The following is a 22,006-nucleotide window of genomic DNA, read 5'->3' as shown; positions in this document are numbered from 1 at the left end:
AAAGAGTATGACAAATCAGGTTGTCAAACTACGTAGTTCAGAAGCAATCACTGTTGGGAAAAAAAATCTGGTATAACTCAGTGTTATGACCAAATGTTGCTTAATATAACCTTGCGTATTGTAAAGAGAAAAGCCAGAACTTTCCTTATCCAGAATCAGCTGGTACAACACTATCTCCTGTCTCCCCAAAAGTGTGTATTAGTACCTGCTCAAGTACAGCAAACATGGTGCCAAAACCTGACCATCAGCCAAGTCCTTTTCATTTGAGCTTATTTTCAGGAGATTCTTTTTTGTCAATAATTAACTTGCCTTAGTTCAAACTACTAGGATTTCTGAAATACTCCAGAAATGTCTGTCTGGGTGAGTCTAGTTCAAACAGCAGTGGTAATCTGCGTCAGTCCTAGGTCGTTGGACTCTTCCCTCTCTTGAGGACAGTAAGATGACATTTCCACGACTAGTCATACAGGTTTGTTTGTCCCATCTGCTTCCCTCATATAAGCCGGGTCTTGCACAGTATTTCTGACTCGGCTGGTGCTCTGCCTGTCCATCCTCATCTTAAAGGGGAAGCAGAAGTCCTTGAAACATCTCTTGAAGTTTTCATCCAAAAAAGCATAAAGGATTGGATTGAGGCTGCTGTTGGTGTAACCCAAAGCAATACAGAAGTAATAGCTGGATATAGCAGCAGTGCTGTGGGACACATCCCCTAATGCTTCAACCAGCACAAAAATGTGAATAGGAGTCCAACAGATAATAAAAACTGCCACAACCACAAGAACCAGCCTGGTGATGCGGCGCAGGTTTCGATCTTTTTCTCGAGACCCTGAGAGAAGCCGTACACTTTTAAGGCGCAGGATCATCAGAGTATAGCAAACAATTATAATGAGAACTGGAATAACAAACGCAAAGACAAAGACACAGATTTTCATGAAGATGTCCCACCACACGTAATCTCTGTCTGGAAATTGCAAGGAGCATTCAGTGCTAGCAGTATCTAGGAATGAAAGAAGCAAGAAGAAAATTGCTTTATTATCAGATATTCTAAACAATGCAATTATCATAGCATAAGCTAGAAAAAGTGATTATCATGTAATGTGATACTAATAAATGGAGTTATCATTAAATCACTCCAAGGAAAACTTTCAATTACCATTGAAACTGGTTTTATGCAGCTCTCTAGAAAATACTTAGAGAGATAGGGGCTTTTTAAAATGTGTAATATTGTATAAAATTTGTTTCCCATGGGAGGATCTAAAAATGCAGAGCACAAAAATAAAAATTTGTAAAGGTATTTCCATTTGAATCTCACTGAGATTTAAAGACAGAATGAGTACAATGTTCAATGGAGTAGAAATTTCATAATTATTTTTTTGTCTGTGGGCAGAAATAGATTTTTGGTATCATGAATGGTGGGAGCCTAATGGGGTTTTGATCATAGGAAGATTTTGCCAGTATATGATAATTGTGTAATAATTTTTTCCCATGTGCCTTCTTCAGTGCAAATGGAATACACGTAAGTGCTTGCATTCAGAAAAACTTATTTCCTGGCAACAGCTTCTTTTCAGTTAAACAGACACAAATAAAATACATGTGTACGCAGAGTCAAATGGAAGCTGCTCATTTTGCATATCATGTCATTGAAAATTCAGCCTGCAGAGAGACTGCAGGATCTGGGCCACCAACACCAGCCCCCTCCCTTTCTGATTGCCTATGCCAGGATTCAGAGTCACAGACTGTCACTTGATTTTATGTCCTAGAAATATTCCATTTGACAGGAGGCTGCTAAGGAATGACATGTTTGAGGTTTCTTTTGCTGACCTCATTGGAGCCTTCCAACATATAAACCATATCCAAAACCAAGAAACAAGATAAATGGCAAGGCAAGAGAAGGGGTAAATTTATAACTACTATCAGCAGTTAAACTCTACTGAAGGCAAGTCAAGGTAACACAGGGATTTTTTACTCTGAATTGTAGCTTAGATTTTATCCTCTTGAGCACTGCATTATTCTTTGAATTTTTTCATTTTTCCTACTGAATTTGTCATTCCTCTACAAATTATTATTTACTGGCTTTTATTGAATCAGATCTAAGGGTGGAATGCTTCAATATACTCTTGCACATCACTTATTCATATCTGTCTCCAGCAGAACTAGTCAGAAAAATTCCATCAAGCCGTATTTCCCTGCTATCAAAATGCTTCACAAATCAAGGTGATATTGCAGAGAATCTGTTTTGAAAAACAACTAGGAGGGGAAGTTATCATTACGGTATCATATAGACAATTCCATGGTTAGATATCAGAAAGTTGTTACTTGGTGATATTGAACACTAAACCATCCAAATAAAAAAGTTGAAATCAAAGCTAAATATTTTGAGGTTTTATTTTAAATAATATAACAACTAAAGGATGATTCCAAAAGCTGGAAAGTGAAAAGACATATCTTTCAAGCCTGATGGAGGATGCTAAGCTGACAGCACAAGTACAACTTAACAGGGTCTTGATACTCAGTCAGCTTTTCTAAATCCTTTGTGATCTAGATTTTCCTAAGTGTGGTTGCTTTTACTTAATTTTATTCTAGAAATGTCAACAATTATCTTCAAAGGAGTTTTCATGTTCATTATTACTGTTATTTGTAGAAGATCGTGGCCTAGCAGCAACAATAAAATCAGTATGCAGCTATAATATCTAGACTAGTAAAGCTGCATCCAGATGTGCAGTTCTGGATAAAAGTGAGGTGTGACTGCTCTGGACCACATCCAGCTACGCAATGAAACCCCCACCCAGAGGAAACTGCCTCTTCAGATCTACTGACATAATTTCATATATTTATCAAAATAATTAGGTCATGCTTGCTATATTTTAATATAATTCGTAGTCGGCAATGGTATTTTAGAATTCCAAATTATCAAATACAAATTTAATGATTGTCTTACATCTCCTTACAGTTTACTTTCTACGGAAAATCTTATTCTAAATGCACTAATAGTCATGTGTTTCACTTGAGATATATATAATGCTATGAATTGTAGGGAACCCATTTACATTTTCCCAGTTTACAGCTGGCAAACAATCAAAAAAGATCCTTGTCATAATGCACAGTATCATAATAATTTTCAGGAACTTTGGAAGAGAATAAAATCAAATTTATATTTTATTCTTGTAGCCTGAAAAGATGCAGAACTAACTACAGTGTCACAAAGTGAATACTTAAGATTTCATACTGACCTTTTCCACTCTGAAAACCAAGTATTCCAAATAGAATCATAGAATCAAAGAATCATAGAATCATTAAGGTTGGAAAAGACTTCTGAGATCATCAAGTCCAACCATTAACCCAACTGCCAGGTCCATCTCTAAACCATGTCCCTAAGCACCACATCTACACATTTTTTGAACACTTCCAGGAACTGTGATTGCACCACTTCCCTGAGCATTCTGTTCCAATGCCTAAGGACTCTCTCGGTGAAGAAATTTTTCCTAATATCTAATCTAAATCTCCCCTGGCACAACTTGAGCCCATTTCCTCTCATCCTATAGCTTGTTACTAGGGAGAAGAGACCGACCCCCACCTCGCTACAACCTCCTTTCAGGTAGTTGTAGAGAGCAATAAGGTCTCCCCTCAGCCTCCTCTTCTCCAGGCTAAACAACCCCAACTCCCTCAGCCACCCCTTGTAAGACTTGTGCTCTAGACCCTTCACCACCTTCATTGCCCTTCTTTGGACACTCTCCAGCACCTCGATGTCCTTCGTGTAGTGAGGGGCCCAAAACTGAACACAGCATTCCAGGTGCGGCCTCACCAGTGCCGAGTACAGGGGCACTATCACCTCCCTGGTCTTACTGGCCACACTATTCCTGATACAAGCCAGGACGCCATTGGCCTTCTTGGCCACCTGAGCACACGGCTGGCTCATATTCAGGTGGCTGTCTACCAACACCCCCAGGCCCTTTTCCGCCAGGCAGCTCTCCAACCACTCCTCCCCAAGCCTGTAGCATTGCCTGGGGTTGTTATGACCCAAGTGCAGGACTCAGCACTTAGCCTTGTTGAACATCATGCAGTTGGCCCCAGCCCAACAATCCAGCCTGTCCAGGTCCTTCTGTAAGGCCTTCCTACCTCCAGCAGATTGACACTTCCACCCAACCTGGTGTCATCTGCAAACTTACTGAGGGTGCACTCAATCCCCTCATCCAGATCATCAATGAAGATATTGAACAGAACTGGCCCCAACACGGAGCCCTGGGGAACACCACTCGTGACTGATCGCCAACTGGATTTGACTCCATTCACCACCATTCTCTGGGCTCAGCCATTCAGCCAGGAATACATTGATATATTTAAGGAAAAATACTTTATTCTAGATGGTATTTTAGCGCAAATATATTTTAAAATGTGTTTGATAAGCTACCACTTAAGATTAATCTTAATCTTGACATAGAAAATATATTTCTGTTAGATACATTATTAATTATGTCACCTTCAGGCATCCATACTCCTCTGTACTCAGATGGACCTTTCTATTACTGGAAATACTAAGAATACCTCTAATTTTTTTTTAGGTGAACAATTCTTCAGCAAGAAAGGCTGCATTAAGGCCAGAGAGGGAATATTTACACAGATGTAAAATTTATTCTGCAGGGAAAATGTATCCAGAAGGACACCACTGGGAGCAATCCTGGACTGTGAGAACAAAAGGGACTGACTGAGCATGAGGTTGGAACTTTAAATATAATTACTTTCCATTTAGTGTTCAGTTTTTGTTTAAATCTGAATCCAACAGAGGCCCTGTAGCATACAAACAACAACTATTTTGACCAACGTAACATAAAGTTTCGGTCCTGAGCTCCAGCTGTCAGGCAAAGGAAGGATCCTTGCTTTACCCCTTCACCATTTATCAGCGCAATTCATGAACACACCAGGCAAGATAATTGGCAGTAAATCCTCAAGGGAGACCTTAGATCAGTCCAGCAGGGCTGAACAGTAGGGGTTGACAAGCATTTGCCAATAATTTCCAACATTGTTCGGCCCAGCTGAGCTGTGTATTACTCGTCTCTCTTTCAGAAGGAAAAAAAAGACTGCCTGCCATGTGGTGTGGAAAAGGCATTTAATCATTGCTGGCCTCAGAGCAGCCCCTTGATGTAAATGTGATGCTTACAGTGAATGACAGGAATATTCTGCTAGTTAAGTACACTCCAACAAAACACCTGACCATGCCAATGTCCCGTGGCCTTCAAGATCTCATACGCAGTGAGACAATTATTCTTCCCAAATGACAATGCCTGGAAGTGAATGTTTCCTGAGCTAGACATTGTTTTATAGAGCCTGTCAAAACTTTACTGGGGAGAAGAGTTACAGCACTGCAGACCAGGATACTTGATCCCCCAAAGGGCTGAAAGAAGAGTTTCCAGAGGACTCTACTGTCACCTACCCACCAGAAGACCAACAGCAAGAACAAAATATATATATCTTCAGCCAAGTAAATCAGCCCTTGAGCAGCTGTTACTAAAATGTTTTGTTTGCATTGATCTATGCCAAACACTTTAACACACAGCATTTATTTTCTCTGCCAGATAAAACAGTCTCCTTATGTAAAGTTTACCATTTCTCTTGGGAGGAGTTAAGTCTTTCTAATAGAAAAAGTTGTTAATTCAGGAACTTATTAATCATTCTTCAAAAGATTATTTACATCTCAAACAAGACTACCACCAAATAAATATGCATGTCTTGTATTTTATCGAGCCATCCATAACAGATGGCCCCAACACAAGGACATCGTTAGAGGCCTCAAGCCTTTTGAAGACACTGAGGTGCTCCTGCACCACTGTCATGCTTGTGGGCATGAAGCATATGTGTGTGAGAATGGTTCTCCCCTTTCCTTCTCAAGGAGGATTTCAAAATAAGATAAACTCCATAGCAGGGCGGTTTTGGTAATGTGTTACCAGTTACAGGGGCTAAATCTGCAGTCCTTCATGGATTATAAATTTCAAGCAGAACCTACAGGTGGTCTGCATACAATCCCATTGACTTCATGTTCTTGTAGTTGCTTCCCTGCCATTGTCTGTATTCCTAGTTCCTCTGCTGATCCTTACTCTCAGCCTTTCCAAGTCTCCATGTACATCCCCATCCCTTTTAAACAAGAATTTGAGATATTGTCATTTTCATAGAATTTAACTTCATTTTCTCTCTCCAGCTATTGACTTTTTTCCTTTCTTCACCATGCCTTCAAGTTCTGTGAATTGGCTGCTGATAATAAGCTCCCAAGTCTTAATACTAATGATAGTTTTAATATTAATACTAATGACAATCAATCTAGTGTCTGCTCTTGGAACTTCAGCAGAACTACTCTCACAACACCTAGAAAAAGACACCTTAAGCCCACATTTCATGTTTTGTCCTAAACTGATCTTTGATCTGTCCACTGTGATCAAATTCCTGATTATTTTCCCCTGGTGTCTGCTATTAGTTTTTGATAGTCTCACTCTAGCACGGACAATGCTTCAAAATGCATTTTTTTCTTTTAATTGGCAAAGGCATCTGCGCTTAAATGGTTTATATGCCATACTGTAACATTCAACAATATATTTCAAAATGTCAGAAATTTAGACATCCTTTTTGAACCAAGGAATATGGATGAACATATTGACCATGCACAAATTATTGAAAAAGGAATCAGTCAGGTTTAGTCAATATTCCAAGCTATATTTTACATCATTTGGGAAACAAAGAGACTTGATTTTGAGTGCTGACACTCACCTTCTCTGACTTTGGTACCTCCAAGAACTATCGCAGATATACCAACAGATGAGGACAATAGCCAGATACAGATGTTGATTATCTTCGCCTTGAGAGGTGTACGGAAGTCCAGAGCCTTCACAGGGTGACACACGGCAATGTATCGATCAACACTCATCATGGTCAGTGTGAATATGCTGGTAAACATGTTATAATAGTCAATTGAAATAACTATTTTACAGAGCACATCACCAAAGGGCCAAGAGTTCATCAGGTACTCTGTGCTTTGGAAAGGCATAGTCGTGGTAACTAGCGCATCTGCCATAGCCAGATTAAAAATGTAGATGTTGGTTGCTGTCTTCATCTTTGTGTACCTGAAGAACAAAAGAAGTAAAGGTTTTATTATTTCAAAATATGATTATGCACATTCAGATATGTAACAGTTTATCAGTCAGGCTTTGTCATAGTTGGTTTTTTTTTTTCTGTCATTTCTAATTTATGACAGAAATGCACACAAATGCAAGACTCTAGGGATAATAGTAAACACATTTGATTCTGTCTCTCAGCACCTGCATTAGCAGCTAGAAGTATTCACCACAGGAAAAAACAGGTATATGAATACATTTAATCTAATTAGCAAATGCTGGTTTCGATTCTATCTTCTCAAATCCTTCTACAAGAAAATATCATTGTTACATTTGCAAGTGATCAAAATGTTTTGTGTTTCCTTTTCTTATAGCTAACTGTCAGTCATTGTGAGCTTTCTGGGTTTGCTTTGTGTAAGGAATAGTCATCCCATTCTCCCGTAAGAACCCATGTTAACTGTTACATCTGCCGGGCCATATTGCCTCTTATATGAGAGTTTCTCGTCCTTGAATTCACTGCAACGATGCCAGTTTATACAAGTCTTAGTCATTTCCCTTCTTTGCTCCTTCATTTCCAATTTCTCCTCCTTTCTTATCCTCAGCTTTTCCCAGTCCTTGTTTTTGTGACTGTTAATGTAAAAGATGACTATTGCTTAAGTAGGATACCACAGTGGGGAAAAAAATGATCAAAGCATTTTTTCTGCATCCTTTAATTTCACCAACATGAAGCACTTGTTTTGTCCAGCTGGTAAGAACCTCAGCCTACACAGAAAAATAGGATCTGTTTCTTTTGAGACAACACCCTGCTTTTTTCTGTCCTGATGACAGTCTTACTCTGGGGCACAGCCCGTGTCCCAGGGTGTGGAGGACTGCTTCCAGCTCTGCTACGGACACAACAGATGAAGGAGAGCCTCTTAACACAGGGATATACATAACTCTCCTTTCTGAAATGCTTCCTCCCCCTCGTTACTTTTACTCATTGCTGTTAATTTGAGAGTCAATGACAGATTTTCCTTCTCAAAACCGTTTCACTCACATATTTTGAATGTGTATCCAACTAAAAGGTGCACATGTGACACACACACAAACATGTCTAGCTACATTTTGATATATATCATTAATAATTTATAGTGGAAATATAAGATTTGATCAGTGCAGCTAATGAACATGTAGGGCAGTGTGTCTATTTGCCTTTAAAACTTTGATTTGTAACATAAAAAATAATTTGAAAAAAAAAGTGTTGACAAAATGTGCCCAATAAGTAAATTAGCTATTAATTAAAGTATGGGCAGAAATGTCATTTTATGACCAACACAAAATGTTAAAAATAACATCAGCTTTTCTAAAACACTCTAATTATGACTTATTGAGAAAATGGAACCAAATGCTGGTTCAAAGCATAGAAAAGAGAACTGCAAGGGAAAAGAAAGTAAACCTTTCTCACCCAGATACCATACCCAGGCTCACATCTTGAACAAAGCCACAGCCAGTGGAGCATTCAAAATATCTGAGCAAAGCCAGCCAAAAGGAAGCAGTGACAAAAGCTCTACACTGATGGCATGACCCCCATGGTCTAGACTCCTTCTGCTCCTGTTTGAGCTTCTCTTGAGATCCAAGGTAGAGCAAGGAGGCATCCACCAGTCAGAGCTGGGCTTCTGTCCCCTCCCAGATCAATCTCCTCAACAGGCCCTCCAAGCAGAGGAGGCAGTCTGTCCTGTAGGTCACCTTATAGCCTGTAAGGCACTGTTCAAACACAAATATGAGAGTGTATAGCTGGGACAACCAAACATAAGACACATTAACAGACTAGGAGCTTTCCCCCTGGTAAAAAAAAAGAAGCAGCTCCAGGCGCATTTCAGCTGTAAGGCTGAACAAAAACTCACTAAACACTCAGACTGCAAATCTGTGCTAAAATGGACTAATTTCCATTAAATGTCTGAAAAGGAGCAGCAGAAAGGTGATTTTACTTCTGTGGACATCACGGATGATATTTGGAATTGTTGTCCTGTTCATATTGCAAAAAAAGACTACGAAAATTTGGAAAGGATGCATAAAAAGTGCCACAAAAATGAGTGAAAGGACTGGAGAAAATTCTTACTGTGAGTAACTTAAAGAGCTCAGCACATTTATTTTATCAAAAAGAACACTGAGAGGTGACTTGATTACAGTGTCTGAAGACCTCCACAGGGAGAAAATAACAGGTACTGAAGAGCTCTTTCAGACTGCAAAGAAAAGCGTAACAAGGACAAATATGTAAAAGTCAAAGCCAGACAAACTCAGCTTAGAAACAATGATAGATTTTTCCTAACAGCTAAGGTGATTATTATTGGGAACAAATAACACAAGAAAGGAGTAATTTTTCCATCTTTTGATGTCTCCAAATCAATGTCTGCTGCTTTGCAAAGGGTGTGCTTCAGTCAAATACAAGTTCCTAGACTCAATACAAGAACATTTAAATGAAATGCAATGGCCTGTGATAAGCAGAGGTGAAGTAACTAATAGTTCTTCTGAATCATTACTTCTGTAGATCTTTAAAAACTTCCTCAAGGGTTTGGATAGGGAAAGTTTGCTTTCACATATAGAAGAATTAATTTTACCTTTTTACCTTAATCAGAAGAGTAATGAAAAATAACTAGGAGGATTTTATTAGCCTTAAAAAAATCGAATATCTGAAAGACTTTATCTCTGTCATTTCCTGTTCCTTGCAACCTTAATTCAATTTTTTTTGGTGTGTGACACTGTGACCATATATACCATATTTTCCCAGTACCTCTTTCCCTTCTCCTCCCAGCCTTCCAGTGGCAGAATAGGAAAGACCCTCTGTAAAATAGAACTAGTTTTTTAGGTAACTTCAAAATTCACATTTTTGAAGCTGCAACATAAAGCATGTTCTCTGTATATGTACTGCTTATGTTATACATGTAAAGTGAGCAATTTTTATTTTTGGACTATGCAACACATGCACATATAAGAAAATTAATTTACCTCGCTACTATTGATCCAACAGGAAGGATGTCTTGTCATTCACAGGTAGTAAGAAATATAGAGTCATGACAGTATCAGTAGTTAGACAACTTCCAATGTAACCAAATCAAAGCTGTATATGGGAGTGAATATATAATGGGGAAAAGAAAAACCCACAGTGTGCCATTCCTTCCACAAAGCTCTGTGAAAGCTTTAGCTCATTTCAGGGGCACATATGCACATAACAATCCCGGCTTTGATAACCTTACCTGGTGTGCATCTAGTGCTTCCCCATAGCTCACCAGCCTGGCAGTCCCATGACTAGCTGGCCTTGCCCAAATCCACCTGAGTTCACAGACTACAGATGCCTCCTTGCACCACTCATTCTGAGCCAGAATAGGCACCTGACCCCTTTTCTGTCAGATTTTGTACAAGAAGGCAGGAGACCAATAAATACTGCTCCAATAAATACTTCATTAAATTTAGGCAATCAGTTCTGCCAGGCACTGTAGCGGGATCATACGTACTTAACTCAGGGAAGAAGGGTCCACTGGTTAACCTCAGCAATGTTAAGTCAAAGCACATTTTACTGATGCAACCTTAAAACTCACTGATCTCACACTAGTAATGTAAAGAGCTTGATTACATTCACCTGAAAGCATTGGCCTGCATGTAAATGAGATGTTGGCCTTTAAAGGTGTTAGGCAATATAGATTAAATCCTGCATTCATTTAGAAGTTCATAAAATTCAGAAATGCCTTTGAGAATCTGGACTCAATCATCCAAACTCCTTTCAATGTTTTTGATTAAACATCTAAAAATTATTAAATGCCTACATGCCTCTGAAGATATGTGCCTGCCACCTTAATCAAAAGTCCAGTTAAAGTACTGGAGTGACTGCTGTTACTGTCAGACACTTTGAAGTGGACCCTGATAGAGTCTTGATGAGAACACAAGATGAGGGATTTAACTGCTTTTCTACAACTCATTCTATTCCACCAAAATATAGGAGACAAGATTTTATGTGGGTTAGGGTTTTCCCACCATAGCCTCCATTCACCCAAATTTGCACTTGAACAAGGTCAAAACAGTAATGGAGTAAGGGAATCTTGTCTTCCTTTGCAAAATTAAAATTATTGATCAAATACCTGAATTTCATATAAGGAAAAAACACTGCTATCTGCTATAATTAGTCTAGCAGAACAGATAGGGGAAACCCGGACATAACTACAGCATAGATGGCACAGTGGCAATTAATGACAAACATTTGCTTAGTGTCTTTGAGATATAACTTTCAAAGACCATTAAAATATTTATAAACCATTGCTGTATAAACTGCTCATGGGAAATCCTGTGTCTAGAAAATGGTTTGTTATATACTGGGATTTCATAACAAGATGACAGCTTTTTCTAATACTACATAGGAATGGAAGGTCCCTCTCTTAAATTAGGTGCTAGAATCTAATTTCAAGAGGCAGAAAAACCTCTGATGACTTAAGCTATTTGGTGGATATCGAGACTGCTTGTCAAGCTATAAGCAGGCCTCAAGCCTCTGTAGACCTTAAATAACTGGAAGATATATGGAAACACTGCAGAAAAATAGTCAAGATGAAAAATAAAATTCTGGTTTGAATGTATTTTTTGATGGATATATGACAAGAGTTTTTAAGGAGCAAGATTTAAATGATGTCTACTTACATGTCAAAAGTAAAATCTGCAAAACTATCACAACTTAGGCTAAGTCCACTTTTCAAAAGTTCTTTGAGACTGACTTTAGACTGACCCTTAGAAAATTTCTCGTATTTCTCAGTTCACTCATCATTACTGTACTTTTCCTTCTGGAGTAGAATTTACTTTGCACATTTTTAAGACAGTAAATAGGAAGAAATCACACCTCCAGACTAAGCTTATCAATGAAATTGTGGTAACAGAAGAAGGAAGCACGCTATTAAGAAGTTGGTATGCTTTCAGAAAAAAATCAAAATGCATTGTTAAATCTGCTAGAAGAGCCCCTTAAAGTTATTATCTCAAGCAGAAGAGAGGAATGTAATTCTAAAGTACACTGTAACATTAGTAAAGCTAATAAAAGCTGAGAAGGAGGCTCTGGTCAAATTTTTTTTCATGTAACTGTAAAAGGTTGAAATGTTCCCTGCTGTATGAAATAAGGGATGGGGAGGGGAGCAAGACTAACAAATATACTACAACAACATTCTCCAGTAGCAGAGTGAAAGTACAGAAGTATGAAATACAACGAAGTATAATAAACACATATTTTTGGCAGATACCTGAGTCAGTGAATGAAAATGAAAGCTAAAGCATATCTAAAAGCAAATTGCAAAAACACCTATCAGCAGGATGCAGGCTCTGTTCCACTAGATTCCTCTGAATGAAGTATATGGGGATCAAGCAGCTGAAAAGCTTAGTCAGGAAAGCTCTAAATCTCAAGGTGATATTCAGGGCACACTCAGTATCACACTGCGTCAGAACAGGGAAAAAAAAAGACCCCAAAAAAACAACCTGGGAGGATCTATTCCAAACACATACCATGCCAAAAGGATGGTTCAGCTATCTTTTGGGTCTTCATAAGTCAATATAAAAGGCTTATGCCAATATGAAACTAAGACTGAGGTCATTTAAAGAATGTAAAAATCAATGTGCCGCAGTTTCCATGTTCATATTGGGTTATATGTTATTACCACATTTTGAATGACAGCCAGAATTTAGCAGAAGATAGGACCTTGGAAAACACTTTAAATAAAGGCAAACATTGTTACTGCACACATTTAAAGGTTTCCTGACTTTAACATCAAAATTTTTAGGAGCCTACAAAAAATTGTACATATTGCCTACAAAATAGTATCCTAAAGTGGAATTCTCTTTATTAATAAGTACTTGTAGGTACCTATTTTTAAGCGGCTTAAAGAAGAAAAGCATGATCTTGTCTTTTATTCTCCCCACTGGGAGCATAATCTACCTAAATGTCAGAAGGAATCATTAAAATCCTGACAATTTACCGCTACCATCACTCCTCTGAACCAGCCATAAACTGAGCCTGAAGATCTTACAGATTTAGATTAGATGTGGAAGCTTTCCTTCTTGAGCTAAAGAACCAGCTTCTGAATTATAGAAGAGAAGTTCAAGTCTACATATATCCTGGTCAAAATGAAGAAAAATTTACACTACTTAACAAAAATGAACTTTTTGTCCTCCTTCTCTGATAAGGACTTTTAATATTTTTATGTGAGCTTAAGAGCCTCTTTTTGAAGAAATAGGCTTAATGTTAGAAACACCAATACTGTGAAATTTGTGCTTCCATGATTTTGCTAGTGGAGCTCAGAGAAATGTCAAGATGCTGTGATTTATTGTGGCTTAAACTGAAATAGTGAGAATGCAGAATTTTACAAAATTGGTACTTTATCCAAAACTAGTAAGTCTACTATTATTATTATTATTATTATTATTATTATAGAACCTAGACAGTTAGCTTAGACTATGTACCTGATTTTTTGACCTCCATTGCTAAGCAAGATGAATCTAGACCTTGTCAAGCAGCTGACTCTGTCTCTTGAGAACCTTTATGCTGCTGCAAATGTTTTCCAGTGACTGCTCATGCTATGGGGAGTTCCCAGGGTGTTACACAACCCATCCTAATACTTCTTACTTGCCACAGGTATGTTGCCCTGGTGAGTGCTGAATCTCTCTCTCTGGTAACACCCACCTTTCCTATTGTTCTTCTCTCTTGGAAGGATTTTTTTTTTTTTTTTTCCCATGAAGGACATGAGCTCCCTTAGCAGAGCAAAGTGCTTGCTCTGTGTTTGTGGAAGAGGGAAGTGAGTAGGACAGAGATTGCCTGGAAAAGAGAACAAATCTCATTGCTCAAGGGGACAGGGATAGCAGCTCCAGCAGAAGATTTTTCAGGGTCTTACTTTCCTTCTTAGTCTTTGGAGACACTCTGATCTCCGTAGGTAGCTATGTATGCAGAAGTTGGTTGAAAGCAGCCAAATGTTATTGAACATTTGCTTCCCCTAGATGTTTCTGCAGGAGAGAAATAAAGAATTCAGAAATCTCTCACACAAGGGTCTTGGGGTGTGGGTGTCATTCTTGTGCTCAAAACAAGGCACCTGGTCTCCATTTTGCCACAGGGCTGAATAATAACTGCCACTGCTGGAAGTGTTTTATACGACAACTACACACTTGGATGTATGGAGACCTGAATCTCTGGTCAGCACTCCTGTAATAAAGTTGAATGGGAGACAAGGGACGTCACTCTATAACAAGTACAGGATTATGTGACAAGGCAACAAATGCATATATCAGTAGTGAGCCAGCTCAGGGAAAAGTCATCTGTCCCTCATAGGAGGCAGTTGGGAGGCTTTCTCTGGACTCTACCCGTTCATCTTTTCACACGCCTCAGAGAAGTCCACAGCACAGACCAATTGAACACACACTTTCCCGAAGGAGATGATACAAGTGAAATGAACTTTAAGACACAGTCAACTGAACAGTACAGCTGATAGCTTCCATGGTGAAAATCTTCTTCTCCTGCACACTTTAACAAGCCAGTCATTCTGAAAGGCATGTGTAAGAGTGAGTCCTGATGCTGTCCATCAGCTAGCAGAGTGGTAAAAAATTTTTTCTGGGTGTGAACACTAAATGAACAGTGAATATCTTGTCCAAACTAATCCTACCATGCAGATTCCCATCTGTCACTACTCAAGGAGGCCTTTCCCAGTTGCCCTACAGTAGCCACAGTGGCTAGGCTACCTACAATGCAGTGGGAAGTGGATTTAGCCGTGGAGCCAGTCAGCAAATATAAAATCCTCTGTCTTCCAGGTGCAGGGTAGCTAAGTTTGGAAACCCTAGTTAGTCACTCATAATGCACTGCTGAATGGTACTGACTTTTGGAGCAGACACGAGCAGCCAGGCAGAGCACCGTGTGTGGCATAGGTGGGTTGGTGCGAGGAGTGGAGAAAACAGAAGGGTTCTGCACATGTTCTTGACATGTATTAGTGGAAACTCATGCACTGAAGTAAATCATGTTAGGCTCTCATACTCATGCAGAGAAGACAGAGGTTTCGTTGTAAATAATGTCTCCAAACTGAAAATAGCAAACTACCTAGAATTAATTTGCACTTCCCTAGGGATTAGAAGGTGAATCTAATGAGAGCTGAACCCTCTGGCTTCAGGAGAAATAAATATTTCAAAGATGATACACAGGCTAGCACGCAAACTTCCCAATAGTTCCATAGAAATGCTGTGCACCTTTACTTATTCTATATTTATATTCTTTTTACATTTTGCAGAATGCCAGCATGGTCAGATGCTCATCTTTCAATGTCCTCATTCCATCTGTACACAGCCCTTCCCCACAGCTAATTCACTCACGTCTGTCAGCAGACAAAGTGACATTCATACTGCCATTTCCTCGTGCCTCTTAAACTCCACAAAAGAGACTAACAATAAACAAGGCACAAAGTCTTTCTTGAGGAGAAGAGAACAGGGTTCACACTTTGCAAGCATTACCTGATTCTTACAGATGGGAGGACCAAAGCAGAGATATGAAGTAAACTTCCTAGAAGTAGAGTTTATCAAAGTTTTTCTGGATGCTTTCCCTTTAGAAAGAAATATGTAACTGAAATCAAAACTCTCCTTGAGAAGTCATCTGTTTCAGAGAATTTCACTTAAGGGACAAACTACTCACAGTTTGACTAGACAGTAAGAGTAGGCAAGGCAGGAAGATTATCCTCCCTTGCACTTAACACATCCCAGGCCATCCAAAGACACCAAGTTAAGAATTTCCTGCCACAACACCCTTTCAGCAAATTCAAAATCCTCTGTTGGGAAAAACCAAATGAAGGGTCCTCATTCTTCCCTTGCTCTGTCCCCTTCACCAGAAGGGCTTAGCCAGCCTGTGCCTCCCAACATCATCTCCATGCTGTGCTCCCTCCCCACACTTCAGCCAGGAGCATGAGCTTCCCCACCACTCTCCTGGCTGAGGACAAGCAAGCTATCTCAAGCTTTCTGCCTTGCCAGCAGCCAAACTGAAAAGTTCTTTTAAGTTTTCACTTTCCGCCAGTTCAAAAGGGCCCCTCGTAATTTGTCTTGCTTCCAGACATTAATTCCAGTTACTCCTTTCTCTGAAATAAATGACCACCTGGCTGCTAGCCCAGTGGAAGTGTCTGGATGGATACCAAATTACTTTTCAGAAGCCAAACAGATTACTCACTGTAAGCTACAGCCTCTCTCTGATACTGTCTCTAGTAAATATTCCTTCCAACCCTTTCCTCTGCTCTCTCTGCTTTTTCAGTATCTGCTTTTCTTATCATAGCATCATATTGGGAGCTCATGTTGAGTTTCTTGTCGGCTTATAAACCCCAGGTCTCATTTAGTCATTTTCTAGCAGGGTATTACAAGTATTAGAAACATTCAAATTTTGCTTAAATGAGCTGTGCTTGTCAAACTACCAATTCTGTTTTTTAAACCTGTCCTCTTCCATGTTTCCGGTTACCCTGGTCTTTGTGCCCTCTGTAAAAGCTGTTGGTAATGATCAGTCTTCAAAGTTGTGATGAAAATTATGCCAAGTTTGGCCAAACCCTGCAGAACCTACCAAATTTACCTCCGTTCTGTGAGGTAAGGTCAGATGCTATTTGAGGTCCTGTGATGAGTTACTATCAATCCGTTTGATACCTCTGTATTGGTAATAGTAAGGTGTAAAATGTTTGATTGGGTTAAAAAAGCCATGAACTTCACAAAGTATAGTACAGCTCAGCCTTTACTTTCAGCAGCCAAACCCTTGATTTCATAGTAATGAAATCATACCAACTGCAAGTAATAGGGTACAGGTAATTCAGTTAGGCTGACTCTTCTGGAGCTTCATTTTTCATTTCAGAACAATATTCTTTCCAAATATAATTTAATAAAATTAAAGCAATAATTTAAAGCAAATGAACAAGTAACCTTTTGATATTATCAAAACGTATTATTGATTTAAACCAATATATTGAATCAATTTCATTTTTGTATACTTTTTTTTTTATATTTTCATTCTCGTTTGGAATGAATAATAAAGATTTAAAAACAATCTAGAAAGGAGTCGATTTTATGTGACATTTCTTAACAGACTCTTCCTGTTACATAAGATGCCACTCGCTTCAATGAATATAAGAGCCAAAATGTATTACTAGTTATATTTTTTCTTCAACATTAGACTAAGCAGAGGAATACAAGCTTTCTCTTTTCCCTTGGGAATGAATCTACGTATCTGTGACACAGCCTCTTGTTAAAACTGGTTTTGAATGTAGAAAATTATTCAGTTCACTGGAAGCTTGAAAGATAATTTTAAAAGAAATACAGGACTGGCTATTTAGGATCCTGAAGATAGAGGCTGCTCTCAGTAAATGACTTCAGGAACAATGGGGGTAAGGCACATCATACGTAGAAAAAGTGAATCTAGAGCGAGTAAGAGACAGCACCTCTCAGAGTTGTTACCAGAGTATGTTTATGGTTTTGATAAGGGCAAATCCATAGTTAAAGCTGTAACTTTAGTCAGGAGACTTTTCTTCCCCCCCAGCTGTCACAAGAAAGCACTATTTTCTTTAAAGCCAGCACTAAATTTTAGAGAAAGAAAGTCAGGAGGGAGGAGGAACAGAGGAAAAAGACTTTTTGCTTCCATGGACAAGTAATTTTATTTATCAACCTCAGCCAACTATTTCACCTCCAGAAATATTTTCTAAGACCTCAGAGGTAAAGCTAATCTCAAAAGAAAAGGTTTGGGGTTGAGATAGATTCTGATCATGGCAAGACACACATAGCTGTATAACTTTACTCAGGTCAGGTCAGATAATTTCACCTGGTTTCCACAAACCTCTTTCATGCCTCCTCTCCTCCTTCACAGGAGGAGGACTGTGCTTCCCACATAGTATCTGCATTTCCCACCAGCGCAAAAGGCAACATGATGCCCTCTTTCTCTCTTACTCTTTCCCCAGGAAAAGCAGCAGCCACAGGAGAGAGTTACATCCCGCGTGCCATGGCTCGGCGTGAGCGAGGCACTGTCAGCCCACCCGGCTGGCTGCTGGTCTGACAGCAGATCCCTTGGGGCTGGTACATGTGCCTCACAGCTGATCCGAACATGGGGAGGGTTCCGGCAAAACATCCACACCATGAGCGCTGACTGCAACGGGCATGCAAAGAGTGCAGGTTGCACTGCATACTTAACACAGAGCTCTTTCTGCTCATTAAAAATAAGCATTCTCTATGTGCCCAAGGAGTCTGGGGTGCTTACAATTGTCCTGGTCTTGGTCTGCTAGGATTTTTAGCGATTGGGCTTTGGCTTTTAAATCTAACAGTTGCTGTGTGTTTAAAGAGAGTAAATAGCAGTATCTCCATTTTACACATAAGGAAAACAAGTCAAAGGACCATGAAGTGACCTTCTCAGGACAGGACAAAGTGTTGAAACCTGGTAGTAAAACCAAAAGAAGAATACAGGTCTCCTGAGACATGGTTTAACAAGCCATGCTGCCACCACCATACTAAAGTACCATTCCCACTTTGCCTTCAACACAAATCTCTATTTACAGGAGCTGTACCAAACTCAGCTACTTTTCTTTCAGGAGCTTGTACATGTCGTCAAAGTGCCATTCTCCTGTTATTTTTTCCTCTGAGGGAACTCTGAGAGGGTTTTCCCTCTCAGCAGAAACACACCCCACCACACCTGAAGGAGATTTCAGACACTCAGCACTCCACATGCAGGCTGCTGAGATGCTGACCTGCTGGGCTTCATAAGCTTCCTCAGCAGCCCTTGTACAGAAGTAGCAAAACAGCCCCTGAGGGGGTATTAAAGCAAAGAATAGGCCAAGGCCTGCCTACGCCACAGCTTGTGGCTGAATTTGAGCGTGTTTCTGAGGCATCTCAAGACTATTTGGAGTCTCCTGAATCTACCGCAGTACTGACACTTCAACAGTTTTGCTGAAAGTCTCAGAACAAGAGATCTTGTTTGTCTCACACAAAAGGTGACTCAGGGTCAGCCCTGAAGTGGTCAGGCAGTTGGACTAGATGATCATTGTAGGTCCCTTTCAGCTGAACTAGTCTAACAATATCAGGTGTTGTTTCAAAGAGCAAAGGGAGGAGGAGCCATGCCTGCCTTGCTTGCCGGTCCAGAGCCAGTTAGGAGGAGGAGAGCAGCTCTGTAATTCAGAGAGATGAGAAACAGCAACAAGGGGTCTCACACAAACCCTGTGCTGAGCTGGAGGGTAAAGAAGAGCCACAGTCTGTCCCCATCCTCCTTTAGAGTTGTGGCAGCCGGAGGAGAAGCAACATGGATGGCTGGGGGAGAGGATCCCACTCTCCCTTGCCAGCTTCTTTCACAAACTTCCCACAGACCTGGGCTTTCCATACAAAAGGACATCACTGCAAGCTACATTTTTCAACGGGTCATGAAAATCCATCTTGAAATGCAATCATGCAGAGAGTGGATGTGAGGGAAAGAGAGAGGGAGATGAGACGTTAGGACAAAAAATGAAGAAAACACACCTCTTGCACAAACACTTGGGTTATTTCAAAATCACAAGAAGTGTTTGAAACTGTAGGTTTGTGTATACATGCACTTCAGCTAATGATTCTAGCAGTGTTTAAAGCATTTGCCACAGAGAAAACCTAGGAGAGGGGGATACTGAAAAAAAAAAAAGAAGAAAACAACAGGTGTTTTGTCATACTTACTTATTTTTTTGATCACATAATCAAGAGATAGACCAAGAGGAAACTGAAGCAAAAGGCTAATGCAGGAACTGGTAGGAGAGCGAGCCATAGCTAGCTAGACCCTCACAAAAATAATCTTAGGAGGGTAACAGAAGGAGAGAAAAAAGGAAATATATATGTACCAGTATAATCCATACATGCTAACTTTTAGGGCTCTGGCTAAGTTTGAATTTATTTCTACTGCCCAGGCCAGTTAATCAACTATCACTGTTAGTGACTGATGGCTTAGAAAATCTCTACCTTTGCAGCTCAGTGTGTGTCAAGTATGGAGTCTCTCTTCTTGCAAGATAAATACAAAAAGAAATAAAATCTCTGCTCTGAATGAAGGGCAAAAGGGCATGCAGGGGTATGAAAATTACAGCATCTCAAAGCTGTAGCAAACATGTTTCTCCACATTGACCACAGGCATCTTAATTTATTGCACTGATTATTAAAGGGGATTTTATTTCCATTATTCAAGAGTATTCACCTGATTATAACTCATCTTTCGTAAAGTACCTCATCGACAACTTCACTGCTTCTAGTTAACTTCTCCCTATATCAAGTCTGACAGTTATTTCACCATCCTGCATTTGCTTGGCCCTTATCACGCATGCTTTATTAACAAGATCCCTTCCAATACCTCCATTTTTCTTTCTGTGTACAAGCTGATTTCATTTGAGCAATGAATACTCCACAATTTTTTTTCAGAATTTTTACAGGATTCAAACTGACTGAGAAGCACGAGTCCAAAAAGTTGCATGATTTCAGCCCTTTTGGTTGCTCGTTATGGCCCTGCCTATCTGCACTGTCCAAACATTTTTATAAATAGCAAATGAAAAGGACAAAAAGAGAGAGAAATCATAGTGCAAAATATACACCAATACACAAGTGTAAGTGCAGGTATTGGTGCATTTCAGTAAGTGGTTTAATATGAAAAACTAACTAACACAGATACACAGCTTTCTCCTCTTTCCTGAAAAACAATAGGAAAGGTATTTCAGTATCTGCTTTGCTTTCTTCAATCCAACACCAACAACTGGAGTTAAACACCACTAGACAGAGAAAAAAACATCCCTGCATTAAGCATTTCCACATATCTTTATCGTTTCCTTTTTTTCCCACCTTGTTAAACGAGCCACTGGGTGACAAGGCAGCAATATATAAGTGTCCACATGACTAGACGCATAAGCCATCCCTCGGGGACTCCTCACAGGGGAAAAAAAGCTGCCTTGCAGAAGTTTCTTCCACTTGAGCCTTCGCTCGGATGCGAGCAGCCTCTCATCCCTAGAGGGCACCCGATGAATGCAGCTCCGGGGCACAAAGCACCTTTCCCGCAGGCTGCAGGATTTATCACTTTTAAACAGCTTCTCCCTTCTGTCTCTAACTGCATGTCCAGGCAAACCACTGGGACTGAAAAGGTTTGGGTTATTCCAGTCACTTTATTCCAGTTCATCATGTAAGCACTTCCAGAGAGCTTCCATAAACTACCCCCCCACCCCCGCCAAATTTAGGGACGGCCATTTGCGCCTCTTGCAACAGGTACTTCCAAGCCCCTTACCTTATGATGACAAACATCACCAGAGAGTTTCCCACCAAGCCGACAACAAAGACCACTGAGTAGACAGCAGTGATGATGATGGGGATGGCGGGGGAGATGCTGGTGTGGTTGTGCTGGGCGTCCCCAAAGGCCCCGGTGCCATTGCCGTCGTAGTCGGCCCAGCCCAGGAGCCAGCTGCTGCTGGTGCTGGGGGCACGACAGGGTCCCGGGGAGCAGGTGGAGTCCGGCTCCTCCCGGAAAATCTGTACGGGGGCATCCATAGGGGCACAGGCCCCACAGGCAGGAGGGAGACCAGGAAGAGAGTGCAGGCAGCAGGAGGTGAGTACGCTGGAAAGAGGGAAGAGAGGGAAAGAAACAGAAGTGCTAGCACAGCCACTGGACTTTAAGACCTCCAAAATTTGTACATGTTAAGAGGAGCTCTGCTGTGATGGGAACTGTAATTCGCCAAGCAGAGATTTAAGCAAACCGCATTCATACTAAATAATTGCAAGTTTTACATCTTGCTATGTAATAGGTAAGTGCTGCTCCTCCAGGTGCACATGGAAAGTTTTCCTCCACTTTCAGAGACTGCACAGAGAAACAAATCAGATGAGAAGCAGCTCAGATCCACCCCCACAATTTAACCCTGTCTCTCCCATCCTCCATATTTTAAGCCAAA

At 40.2% G+C, this 22,006-nt stretch overlaps 1 protein-coding gene across 2 annotated transcripts; it reads right to left on the bottom strand.

Moving 5' to 3' along the window:
* Nucleotides 1-458: 458 nt before the first annotated feature.
* OPRK1 (opioid receptor kappa 1) lies at nucleotides 459-21,608 on the bottom strand (the record flags this gene model as incomplete). Of its 2 annotated transcripts, none has more annotated exons than XM_082303733.1 (3): nucleotides 459-981; nucleotides 6,744-7,100; nucleotides 21,349-21,608. In XM_082303733.1, the coding sequence occupies 3 exons, from the start codon at nucleotides 21,606-21,608 to the stop codon at nucleotides 459-461; spliced, it is 1,140 nt and encodes a 379-aa protein (XP_082159859.1). The 2 variants fall into 2 exon arrangements, with proteins under 2 accessions (XP_082159859.1, XP_082159858.1); XM_082303732.1 differs by having other exon boundaries at nucleotides 459-991; nucleotides 6,748-7,100.
* Nucleotides 21,609-22,006: the final 398 nt, after the last annotated feature.

This window comes from Platalea leucorodia, assembly GCF_965183815.1.
Source record: "Platalea leucorodia genome assembly, chromosome: 1".
Taxonomy (NCBI): Eukaryota; Metazoa; Chordata; class Aves; order Pelecaniformes; family Threskiornithidae; genus Platalea; species Platalea leucorodia.
This window is presented reverse-complemented; position numbering and strand designations above follow the sequence as displayed.